At 40.6% G+C, this 13891-nt stretch overlaps 1 protein-coding gene across 1 annotated transcript; it reads left to right on the top strand.

Moving 5' to 3' along the window:
* The first annotated feature begins 911 nt into the window (after positions 1-911).
* LOC124148062 (alkali-sensitive linkage protein 1-like) lies at positions 912-12008 on the top strand. Its single transcript, XM_048391600.1, has 3 exons — positions 912-1156; positions 10550-10700; positions 11372-12008. Exons 1-3 carry the CDS (start codon positions 1150-1152, stop codon positions 12006-12008), a joined length of 795 nt encoding a protein of 264 aa, XP_048247557.1. The 5' UTR covers positions 912-1149.
* Positions 12009-13891: the final 1883 nt, after the last annotated feature.

Here is a 13891-nt window from a genome sequence, read left to right on the forward strand (position 1 = left end):
GGTATATTGCTGAGTGTTTCGTTAAACAACAAAGAAAACAAACAACAACCAGTCTCGATTATCTACCGAAACAGATTCGTTGAAGGCCAAATGGTGGTGAGAATTTTGTGAATTTATCACTAACAAAATGAGGACACCTGTTTGATAACACCAGTGACGTCATCGAGCCTGACCACCCGATCCAAAATGACATTAGTCACGTCCAACATCAAGCATAGGTTCATTAGGATCAATTGTAACCTGAAGAACTGAGACCCATGAAGAATCGGTCCAGAAAACGTCTTCAGCAGACCATGCTTAAACCCATTGTAAAAGGCGACTGTGATTGTCGTAAGAGGCGACTAACGGGATCGGGTGGTCAGGCTTGCTGACTTGGTTGATGCGAGGATCGATGTTCATGATATCAATCACAGGATAGTCTGGTTCAAACTCGATTATTTACAGACCGCGTCATTGAGCTGGAATATTTCTTAAGGCGGCGTAACACAACAAACAATCATACCAAAAGACGTTAAACATTGTTACTTGTTGTTACCCTGCCCTGATAAAACAAGTGCACACACACACACGCACACACACACACACACACACTGTCTCGCCTAACCTATTGTAACGATGAAGGCAATGTTTTAAATAATTTTAATATTTCAAATTTTATCGACATGATCCATATACAAACGCGAAGCATAGATTATTATCATAATCATAACAGACAAGCTGAATGTTTGCCATCACGATCGAGCAAATATTACTCAGAGTACGTAGCGCCTACCTTGTTTAAGTTCAGCACTGATAAGACGAGGAACCCATCTGTTCTGTTTACAAGGTTGGCCTGGGGACAGATAAGCAACATATAGACACAATCAAGCCTGATCTTATATCAGTTTACCCTGAAAAGCGTGTCTTAGAATGTACTGCCTTAAATGCACTGTTGTCAAGACTGAGACAATTGAACAACCTGGCTCGAGGTGCGGCCATTTTGTCCCAGGTCAAAATGTGACCGCCTGGCCTTGACTTATATGTATAGTCAACCAAAACTGGACACAGTCTATGTGCTATCTTGCAGTCTCTGATTATCAACAGGATCAGTCTGACCAAACCCAGATCTAGAGTTTTACTGTATGTCACAACAGAGAAATCCCTGTGAGTATGACAGGTTTGTTTTTGCACAATCAGTTAAACAGCATAATGTTTTACGCCAGTTTTACCAATATTTCAGCATCATTATAATGGGGGATAGAATGAACGGGCGTCACACATTCCAGGCATGAGCAGAATTAACCTCTACTATACTGGTGACAGTAAGCTATCCCCTCCCTAATTTGACTTCTACTACTACTTCTTCAGTGTCTCCGAAAACGCAATCTCATCGCGCTTCCTGTAGATACTAATCTCCGACCATTTTGATGAAGGGTAAGATAGGACACAGTTATGGTTTATGGAAAGTTGTGATGTTCATGGTAAGAGGTGGTGGATTGTCCTTTCATCCTCATTTTTGTGACAGGGGGAAATTGTTCTTACCGACCGACATTTTCATTTTACATCAATTATTTTTCGTTTTATACCTGGTCTTCTACAACCCAGCTTGTCGTTAGTGGCGACTAACGGGATCGCGTGGTCAGGCTCGCTGACTTGGTTGATGCATGTCATCGTATCCCAATTTCGTAGATCTATGCTCATGATGTAAGTCACTGAATTGTTTGGTCCTGACTCAGTTATTTACAGACCGACGTCTTTTTGATGGAGTATTGCTGAGTGCGGCGTTAAACAAACAAACAACAAAGGGTCTCTACTTTTATTTCTATTTTTATTGATCTCATCGTGCAGATCACCTCCTTTTAGGTACTTGTAGAACATATGTCAATATATTAGAAGTATCCTTTGTAAAATAAAATACTAAAGGGCAAAAGAAAGTATACCGATTTATTTTTTTATGAAATTGAAAGTTGTATGTTGAATTTGATTATGTCAATTTAACCATCACTGATTCCTACAACCGTTAGTAAAAAGTAATCTGTGCTAGGTAATATGTGTATACTCTTCTAAAAAAGAAAGGCACAGGTAGATTTTTAGTAAATATAGTGTACCTAATAAAGTCGATATATTTGATTTAATATTATAGAAAATGTGGAGCTCGATAGTCACATGTTCTCGTTGTACAAAGACATTGAAAACTGTTCATTGTCATGTCACATAAGGCCACAAGGTTGCGCTGAACTCAGTATCTCGTGTGACCGCCCCGGGCAGTAATCACGGCTCTGCATCTGCTCGGTACGGACTGGATAAGTGTACGAATTCTGTGCCATTCTACTCGTAACGCATTGGCCAGTTGTGGGAGTGTCTGTGGCGTGTTCTGACGTTGACGTACACGTCGATCGAGTTCATCCCAGAGGTTTTCCATGGGTTGAGATCTCGACGACCAGGGCAAAACGTTCATGTTGGCATTATGAAGATAGTCTACCGTGACACGAGCTGTGTGCGGTGGAGCGTTGTCCTGTTGAAACAGCTCCCTCTGGCGGTCAATGATTCGAAGAAGGTGAGGTTGAAGAATTTGATTCATGTATCGATTAGGCACTCGTGAAGAGCAACCTCCTCGTGGTGAGTGCTGGGTAGCGCTAATAGCTCTTCCCCCGTGTGGAACCGGGGTAGAATATTTCCACAGCACCCCATTGCTGGTCGTAAGAGGCGACCAAAGTGGGCAGCCCGTTTGCCGTGGGTTGCGTCCCTGTGTCGGCGGAGGACGGGAGTCTGGTAGTTGAGGGCACTGGTTCCTGGAACTGTGTTCCTTTGCCCAACACACTACTTCGACCCTTACTTCGCCTAGACGGGTGGTAAGATGGGCCCGGTCTTATCAATCGGCTGGTCATGCCAGGCCCTGTGCGTAATATTGTATATGCACACGTGTGTTGTATTTTAATGTATATTTTGGCCTTGGCCGTCCATAACTTGTGTATATTCTAACTTTTGGATTGAATACATTGCCTAGAGTCTTACGCCAGAAGGCGGTGGCTCATGGGCCAATCTGGTACTTTCGACCTCTGAGTTCTGTATGTCTTCAATTTCTTGTCATGGGCCGGACCAGCCTGGCATTTTATTTGTTAGACAAATGCAGCTATTCATGTTGTTTTTACTGGAGTATAACACCTCTGTATCCCTGATGTTTGCATGTTGGAGATCCGGTGCAGGAAAACATCGCTCTTTGTAGCACTCCATGGTGGGTGGGGAGCAGGGGTGCTGAATCAATTACTTTCATCATGGCACACAATCATTCTGGTTCAAACCGCACTGACAAGAAGAGACGTCTGGAAGCTGAGATTTTCTCATCTGACGACGATGCTTCTATTTCACGAACTTCAAATTCTTGGGCTCGGTTTATCGTAGTGGAATCACATAATCAACTACCTTTGAAAATCAATCCCTTTGCAATATCTAAAGCCATTGAAGGTATCTGTGGTGAGGTGAAGAATGTTTCACGGCTCCGGAGCGGCTCTCTTTTGGTGGAGTGTGCACGGAGACAGCAGGCTATTAATCTTTTAAAATGTACTAGCTTTGCTAACACAGAAGTTGTTGTTTCTGAACACAGAACGTTGAATTCGAGTCGAGGGATCATCCGCGACAGAGCTCGTTGCCTGGCTGAAATGTCAGAAGATGACATTTTGGAAGAACTTAAATCACAGAATGTCACATCAGTGAAACGTTTCAATAGAAAAGATGGTGAAAATTTCATTCCAACAAATACTTATTTGTTCTCCTTTTCTCTTTCCACAATTCCACAATCTATTAAGGCAGGCTATTTTAACATCGGAGTGGAGGTGTATGTCCCCAATCCACTCCGGTGTTACAAATGTCAGAAGTTTGGGCACGGCTCAAAATCATGTGATCGTCCGACTGTTTGCCACCGTTGTGGTGGAAATCATGATGGTTCAGGCTGTACAGCAGACCTGAAATGTACAAATTGTAAGGGTCAACATGTAGCGTCATCAAAATCCTGTCCTTTTTGGACGCGTGAAAAAGACATTTTGACAATCAAATGTCAAAACAACGTCAGTTACTTTGATGCGAAAAAACTCTATGATAGCCGGACACCTTCATCCAAACACTCTTATGCTGCTGCTGCTGCTGTCTCTCGCCCTTCAACCAGTAGATCTATAGAATGTCAGACAGACTTGACGTGGACACATTCTGAACACCCGCTGCCTCTGACAACATCATGTGACAGTCAAACAACTCATTCTGTCAGCCCAGGTGAAATGTCTTCAGATTCTATCATTGTGACTCAGGTTGTGGCCCCATCTACACCCACTCCTGATATACCAGCTACCAACAAACCATCAACTGAAATGCCCAAAAAACAAAAGAAGAAACAAAACAAGAAAATTTCTACAAAGATCCCTACTCTCACTGAAACATCTGTAGATGTTCACAATTACTTTGAGCCTCTTGAGATGGATGTCACCCCATCTTCACACCACAACAGTGGTGACTCCTCTTCACGTTTACGTGAACGATCTCCGGTAGAACCACCATGAATCATTCGAATCTAATTCAATGGAATTGCCGAGGACTTAGGCACAATTTTAACGAACTGCAATTATTATCAACTGATATTTGTCCATCAGCAATTTCTTTACAAGAAACGTACCTTAAAACAACCGACAAATTTGATTTAAGGCAGTATAGTTCGTATCATTCCTTCTCTCCTCCGGGAGATAAAGCTACTGGAGGAGCTTCTATTTTGGTGCGGCGGGGCGTTGTTCACAGTCCTGTTCCGCTTGACACGAATATGCAAGCTGTTGCAGTTAGACTTACACTGCATATTGCCTTCACACTTTGCTCCTTATACATTCCTCCATCCTCAAATCTTCAGCGTAATGATCTCCAAAAATTGTACGACCAGCTCCCAAAGCCCTGTCTCATCATGGGTGATCTAAATGGTCATAATCCTTTATGGGGATGTTCAACCATTAATCAAAAGGGTAAAGTCATCGAGGATTTTGTTTCTGATAATGACCTCTGCATCTTTAACGATGACTCGGACACCTACTTACACCCTGCAACTGGTACGTATTCATCATTAGATCTGTCTTTGACGGATTCAGTGTTGTTGAATGAATTCTCATGGTCCGTCCATGATGACCTATGTGGAAGTGACCATTTCCCCACGGTGCTTAAACCAATTAATCCTGCTGATGATCCACCTTCACCTCGATGGAATTTTGTGAAGGCTGATTGGCTTTTATTTCAATCTTTATGCAAAGATAAATTACAACCTACGTCTTTTCAGAATGTTACTGACCCGATTCAGATGTTCTCAGATCTACTGAATGAAATTGCTGATGAATCAATACCTAAGTCCTCGATCAACCCACGTGTTCGTAAACCGTGGTTTGATGACACTTGCAAACAAGCTAGGAAATGTCGTAAGAAGGCGGAGAAGTACTTCCGTAAACATCCCACTGTCCATAATTTAAATATTGTAAAAATTTCAAATGCCAAGGCAAGACGTCTATTTAAGCAAAATAAACGTCAATCCTGGCGGACTTATGTCTCCAAAATTAACTCTCGTACCCCTATGTCCAAGGTATGGAACATGATTAAAAAGATCAAAGGCAAGGGATCACATTCTACAGTTAACCATCTGAAGGATGGCGATACTTTGTTAACTGATAAATCTGCCATTGCCAATAGCATTGGTGAAACTTTATCTCATCATTCTTCTTCATCTAATTACGCTCCTGAATTTCAAAAATATCAGCTTCAACAGGAAAAGAAAAAAGTAAATTTTACATCTGATAATGGTGAAGATTACAATGAGGTATTTTCACTACATGAGCTACATACTGCCTTAGGGCAAGCTCATGATACAGCAGCAGGCGCTGATAATATTCATTATCAGCTACTGAAACACTTGCCAGAATCATGCCTTGAAACTTTGTTGACTATATTCGATGACATTTGGACATCAGGGACGTTTCCACCTTCATGGCATAATGCCATTGTTATACCAATACCCAAACCTGGGCGGGATCATTCTGATCCATCAAATTACCGCCCTATCTCTTTAACTAGCTGTGTTTGTAAAACGATGGAACGCATCGTAAATAATCGATTAGTGTGGTACTTGGAAACAAATAATCTTCTTACCAATATACAGTGTGGTTTCCGGAAGAACAGAAGTACTATCGATCATTTAGTGCGTTTAGAATCGTTCATTAAAAATTCCATTGTAAATAGACAACATGCTGTATCGATCTTTTTCGATTTAGAAAAAGCTTACGATACAACATGGAAACATGGTATTTTAAAAGATCTTCATGATTTTGGATTAAGAGGCCGTCTGCCTCATTTTATATCACAGTTTTTAACAGACAGGCAATTTCAAGTCCGCGTGGGTTCTACCCTGTCTGATCATTATAATCAGGATCAGGGTGTCCCACAAGGCAGCATTTTGTCTGTCACTTTATTCAGTATAAAAATTAACAGTTTGTCAAAAGTTTTAAATGATTCAGTTGATGGATCACTTTTTGTGGATGATTTTAATCTATCTTGTCGGGGTAAAAATATGCACACAATTGAAAGGCAATTACAATTATGTCTTAATAAAATTAACAAGTGGTGTCTAGAAAACGGGTTTAAATTTTCTAAATCAAAAACTAATTGCATACATTTCTGCCGAAAATATAAACCGCATAAGGACCCTGAACTATTTCTGAATGGCACTCCTATCAAAGTTGTTAAGGAAGCCAAGTTCTTGGGACTTATTTTTGATCATCACTTAACTTTTCTCCCGCATATTAAATACCTTAAAGCTAAATGCCTGAAGGCACTCGATCTATTAAAAGTTGTTTCTAATTCAAAGTGGGGAGGGGATCAAACAACCCTCTTACACTTGTACAGGTCACTAATTCGTTCCAAACTTGATTATGGCTCCATCATCTATGGTGGAGCCTGCAAAAGTAATTTACAAAAACTAGATACGATACATCATCAGGGTCTGAGGCTTTGTCTTGGAGCTTTTAGAACGTCTCCAATTCACAGTCTCTATATAGAAGCAGATGAGCCTTCTCTCAAACAACGCCGTCTAAAATTATCTTTACAATATGTCACTAAATTATATTCTAATCAGTCCAATCCAGCTTTTAATTGCGTCTTCAATCCTCTTTACCAAGATATTTACAATAAAAAGTCTTCTCTTGTTCCACCACTCGGAATCAGAATCCAGTCTGCCTTGTTTGCTTCCAATATTAAACTCCAAGATATAGCTCCTACTCAACTGTTTTCAACACCTCCTTGGCAAATGGTACGGCCAGAGGTTGACCTTACATTAACAAAATTAAAGAAATCAGATACTAACCAATTAATTTACCAACAAGAATACCACCAACTTAGAAACAATTATGACACTTTTAAATCTATATTTACAGATGGATCCAAGGATGGTGGCGCAGTTGCTAGTGCCACTGTCATTGGATCCAGAACAATATCTTCACGTTTACCTGATAACAGTTCCATATTCACTGCAGAAGCAAACGCCATTTTTACAGCACTTAAATATGTCAGTCGTCAATCTAAACATAAAGAATTCATTATTTTTTCTGATTCACTTTCATGCCTTCAGGCGATTAAAAATATGTCACCCAAACATCCACTTTTAATCCAGATTCTCGAATTAATTAATAATCTTGCGACTGGCCAGTACGACATCGTCTTTTGTTGGTTACCTAGCCACGTTGGAATTATTGGTAACACAATGGCCGATGCTGCTGCTAAAGCAGCACTCAACAAATCTGTGACACCACTTCTGATCCCATACACTGATTTTAAACCCATGATTCGATCTTACATCCGAGATCTTATGCAACAGAAGTGGGACGCCCAAGTAGGTATCAATAAATTACATGAAATTAAACCAAATATCGGTTACACCTACTTGGGCTGTCAGTCCAGATTTGAAGAGGTCATTATGCGACGATGTCGTATTGGCCATTCAAGATATACACATGAGTATCTTTTAAATGGTGAGGATCCTCCGTTTTGCATCCCTTGTGATGAAAGAATCACGGTCAAGCATGTCCTGCTTGACTGTATTGATTTTTCCATCACAAGGGATAAATATTTCAGTGTCAAAACAGTTAAGGACCTTTTTAATGATGTTAATTCTCATTTAATATTACGTTTTTTAAAAGAAATAGAACTTGTACATAAATTTTGACGTGCTTAATGTATTATTTTATAAATTGGTAGTGCTAATAAATAACTTAGATTGTGAGTGGCTGTACCCTCGAGGGGGGTTGAAGTAGCGTAAAATTATTGTCCCCCTAAGAGGGTATGTAAGTCCCAAACCATTCGTAGTATTTTTATGCATACCAGACTTTTAAATCGTAGTATATTTGTTAGTTTTATTCAATGGCTAAACTTGCATATAATCGCCAGTGACTGAAGGGATGGTGTAAATCCTGCCAGGGTCCATGCAGGAAGCAAAGGTACCGTAAGTCCCCATGGTCCCTGGTGTGGTGATCTCCCTTTAGTTACTGACGATCTCTAGCCCATTTTTATATTGTTTTGTTCCTTAATACTTAATTCTTTTAATTGTTCCGCAACTAGTTTTAAAATCTTATCTGTGATATTCTAGTTCTCATACTGTCCTTCGATGACAGATTTTTATAAAGTTTAAATATATGTATAATTCATGTCTAATTTCTCGTCACGATATGGCTGAAATATTGCCGATGTGACGTAAAGCATTACATCACTCACTCACTCATGTATCGATTAGCTGTAAATGTCCCTGAACCACAACCAAGTTAGATCTCCTGGGATAGGATATGGCCCCTAATGACACTAACGCCACCGAAATTGTCGAATTCACGTAAACGATGTGGGACAAGACGCTCATTTCGACGACGATATTAAACGCGTCGTCTTCATCTCGCCGGTGAAAAAGAAATCGTGATTCATATCGCTAGACCACACTCGTCTCCAGTTTCTCAAATTCCAAGGATGTAAGGTATGGCATCAACGCAAGCGTCGCTGTCGATGGATCTGTTGCAAAACAGGGATGATAACTGGTCTTCTGGATCGAATTCCAGTCTCGCGAAGATGGATCCTGACAGTCTAGTCCGATATCCTCCCCAAACCAGTCTCAGTAGCTGTGGCATTGCGATGACGTATGTAGCGATCCCGTGCAGGGGTGGTAACTCTTGGACGGCCGGTTCTCGGACGCCCTGCATTTAGAATTGAACTGTGTGTATCGGTCACAAAGGTGGCAAATGGTGCTGTGGTAGACGGTAAAGTGGCGTGCAACAGAAGACTGCGATTCCCCTCTTTAATTTGGATATTTCCTATGGCGATATTCCGATCGGCAGCCCTGAGTCTCGCCAATTTCGAAACTTGAAAAATGTTAACAATTGAATGACAATTTATTGGCTTATGCTTTCCTTTTTATAGCCACTACCACGAGTTACGAATGCCATAACTTGCACGTGCATTTTGCTTTACTGTTTTCAATTTCTTCCATGATATTTTTTTACAAGCGTGAAAACAATGCCGTTTAAGACATTGCAAATAGACAATGGCTGCGTTTTGACGCACGGTTTGTCGAATATCATATCGTTTTCCAATAACATATATCCAATTCATATACCGTTTTTTTGTGTGTAGTCAGGTTCATTGAACTCCATACTACCTGTGCGTTTCTTTTTTTTGAGTGAGTGAGTGAGTGAGTTAATATTTAAAGTCACTCTTTTTTTCTTTTTTTTTTTTTTTTTTTTTTTTGAAGAGTGTAAAAATAAATTGGTTGAATGAAATGGATTTGCAGGCACATGATCCCTACCTTGTTTGAAATGTAAAGTTAGGCCGAAAATCGCAAAGTAATTCAACTTTAAACGTAAAATGTCTAAGGTTTCCATCAGCAGTTGTGTAGTATGCGGAACTCCTTTTGTAATTTTTAAACGTTTTAAATTAAATCATATTTTATAAATAAACAAAAAACAAGTAAAAGTATTCTGACTAATTAAGCACCAGTACAGTTTACGTTTTTACTATAATATCGCTTACTGAAGATAGTTTTAATTGAATATATGATTAATTAACTGAGAGGTACAGATCCCTTAATTTGTCCCTCAGTTTATATAATTTGGACTGTTGGATATCGCCACCAAGGAGGAAAAGGCTGGGTAAGTCAAGTTTGTGGTCTCGTAACACCGGTCTTTTTCTCTCAGGTCGTAGGCATAAATATTTACTTGCTTAGGTTATCGAAATAACTGCCAAATAAGTACAAAACAAAGGTTACTTCAATCTTTCAGTGTTTCAATTGTTTTAGAAACTAGATGGAAGTAGCTGTACCATTTGCTCAACATTTTCAGTAGTAAGTGTTTTTGCATAGCCCTAGTTGCGTCGGGTTCGAATGATCGTTGGTTTTCCAAACCTCGCCTCGATTTTAGCTTTCAGGCTGCTACATCTACACAAATGGAAGTGATTTCACCAAAGTGGTAAACTATCTCATATTTTTTAACCAGTAGACAAAACTAATTCCATGGATTCCTTTCAGAAATTCCCGCCATGACGTGGAGGGTTGCCATCGTTACCTGTATTGCCGGACTGATCGCTTCAGCCGTAACAACGCCAAAGAAGGGCATCGGCATCAGCATGAAGCACTACCACTGCAACGACACGCAGACACTGTCGGACATCAGCTGGTGGTACGTGTGCTGTGGCCTATTTTAGCTTTTTATTACCTGGGCTTAAATAGTATAACGCACTTCAAGTGCTACATTGGTGGTTAAAGGTAACTTAAAGGGCCGACCATTTGACATTTTCACGGACTGGGTGGTGTTGACTTGGAATTTTATATGGAACAATGCATTTTTCGTGCATGGCAATTTTCGTTTTTTTTTATCACAACAGTCTGAAACATGTCAGTTTTCAAGAATTTTCTGCGACAGTTTGTATTTTAGTGGATAAAATCCGCATGAGTGAGGTCATATTTCTCTGTGATGTGTGGGTAGAATAATATAGAGCCCGAAAAACTTTACATTTGAAACCTCCGGCTAAGATCATATGTTTTAATATAAGTGAGTGTTTCCGGAAATTTCATTTGGAACATACGGCGTTTCTGGTAGCCTGAGGTTTCAAATGGTTAAATTGCAGGGCATTTCCGGTGGCCGGAGGTGTCAAATGTTAACATTTCAGGGCATTGAATACTCCATTCCTCCCGACAATCTGAAAACACATAATCTTTATCTCCTGAACAATCATCTAGATAGCAGTATTCCCGGATAACGAGATGCCAAAAGCAACTGTAATAATATTCGCAGCATTAGAACTGAAATCACTCACTCACCGACTCACTATCTTGACCTCTCCACGCCAGGTACAGCTGGACTGCACAGCACGACAAGGTCCAGGTGATGGGATGCCCTGCCAGAGGGGAGTTTGTACCAATGGTCAGGGGACTAGCTAATTTCGACCAACTTAATATACCGAGCTCCGCACTCCACGTTCTTGGCTTTAACGAACCCAACGAGAGACACCCAGGCCACATGACGCCAAAAGAGGCTGCCTCCCACTGGCATCAAGTGGAGGCTGCGGGTCTGGGCAAATCAATCATCAGCCCCGCTCCAGCCCGATGTAACATTAACAACACCAACTGTCTTATGGAAAATCTTAAATGGCTCGACGAGTTTTTCAAAGAGTGCACTGGCTGTAAAGTCGATTACGTTGCCGTTCACAGCTACACCTGCGGCGTTGACAATGACATGCGGTTCCTGGAGACGGTACACAACCGTTACAAGAAACAGGTCTGGTTGACGGAGTTTGCTTGCCCCCACACTACTTCTCTGACCCATGTTGAGAATTACATGAAACGTATTATACCTAGATTAGAACGCGCTCCATTTGTGGCTCGCTATGCCTGGTTTGGGAACCGCATTCTCACAGACGACAAGTTGCTCGAGGACGACTTATCGAAACTAACGGCTCTGGGAAGGCTGTATAATTCCCTTCACTAAAATCCCCTGAGTCTACATGGTTGTGATGTGCTGTTACCGGCAGGCAAATGTTTTCTCTGCCTGCACTAATTCATTCGCTTATGAACTGTTGGCTATGACGCCCGATATACAACTTACCAACCAACATTACCATTCAAGAAAGAAAGAAAGAAAGGGCCACCCGTGCCTCTCCTTTGATGACATCAAATATCTATTGTATTTTCTGACAATATACTTAATAGAACAATTGATGTTGAAGTAAATTCCAACAAATGCTAATGCATTGGCACTTTAAATATTATTGCCCCCAGCAGCCTTAAAGTTTGCTGGTCGTAAGAGGCGTCTCCAAGGATCGGATGGTCAGGATATCATGACTCTCTCTCTCTCTCTCTCTCTCTCTCTCTCTCTCTCTCTCTCTCTCTCTCTCTCTCAGTCACATTTACAATCATTTTTCTTTTGATGAAATGTTCATGTGGCAGTTCCATCATTCTCGATTAGGTGGTGTACTTTATATCCCTTCTTTCACGATAAAGTCCCTGGAGCCAATGGCCGCCATGCTTGATGGTAAAATGGCCGTCCAATCAAATAACTCTCGTGAGCGAGAGAAATTCTGTCCGATATTAGTGAGAGATGGAGGTACTGACGTCCCTGCCGACACGAGTTAGCGAAAGGATGCAGGGCTTTTATCAGAATAAGTACAAAATATATTTCCCTAATCGAGGATGCAAAATATGATATACACAGGTATCAGTTTATATTTTAAGATGGTTCTGCAGTTTTTGTCTAGTTTCCATTGCCCCTTTTGAACAGAAGATGCATGTTTCACTCGATTTATCCATTGTAGTGAGTGAGTATGGTTTTTATGCCGCTTTTAGCAATATAGGAGCAATATCACTGCGGGGGACATCAAAAATGGGCTTCACACACTTATGTCGGGAATCGAACCCGGGTCTTCGGCGTGACGAGTGAACGCTTTAACCACTGAGCTACCCGACCGCCGTTTGATCATGTATCTAAACAACATTATTTGAATAGGATTTGATGACAAATCCTGACTTGACTTCTAGCTTTATCCTCTGAATAACAGCACATTTACCATTCCCTTGACTGGCTAGGATGCTACATAATTTAATCTCTGTTTTGTTTTGGTCTCTGGCACTGTCCGAAGCAAAATGAACTAACACTGTAGAGTAACTCGACAATTCTTGCTCGTTCAACAGGTTAATATAGCATTCAGAAATACTGTATTTTAAAAAAAATGTTACCTGTAAATGTCAATGTAATAAATTGCAGTTAGAACTAAACGAGCAACGATTCAATTGTAAATTTAGGGCCGCAAAATCTACAACAAATAGTTTGGCCGCAAAATGTACAAGTAACATAGACACATTAGGAAACAGTTCGTTTATGTCCATTCTACAATGTCAAACTCTTTGGTGATAGCGAAGATAATGAGTCATACGTCATGGGTTTATTTAAATGTTTTGAGAAGATTAACGATTTGAATTGATAAAGACCGATAATAGATTTCAAACAACGTATGTCGCAGTATATACTAAGACATTGTTTATTGTGCCAATACGTCACTCATTTTACGTCACTTTTCTCAGCAAATGAAGAGCCAAATGTCGTGTATTGTATTTTTATGTTTTGAGTGTTTTCGGCATCCCAAGGACGACGATGCAACTGTGGTATCAAGATTGATTTGGAAGATTCGCTGTTCCTTCTTCAGTGAGTGAATGAGTGGGTATAGTTGTACGCCGCTTTTAGCAATATTCCACCAATATCACGGCAGGTTCCACCAGAAATGGGTTTCACACATTCTTCCAATGGTCGTTGTCGTGACGAGCAAACCCTCCTTCGGGAACCATTGTGACTGCACACAGTACGAAAATGATCATACT

Source organism: Haliotis rufescens, unplaced genomic scaffold (genome assembly GCF_023055435.1).
Source record: "Haliotis rufescens isolate VD_foot unplaced genomic scaffold, xgHalRufe1.0.p SCAF_10, whole genome shotgun sequence".
In the NCBI taxonomy this organism is placed as follows: Eukaryota; Metazoa; Mollusca; class Gastropoda; order Lepetellida; family Haliotidae; genus Haliotis; species Haliotis rufescens.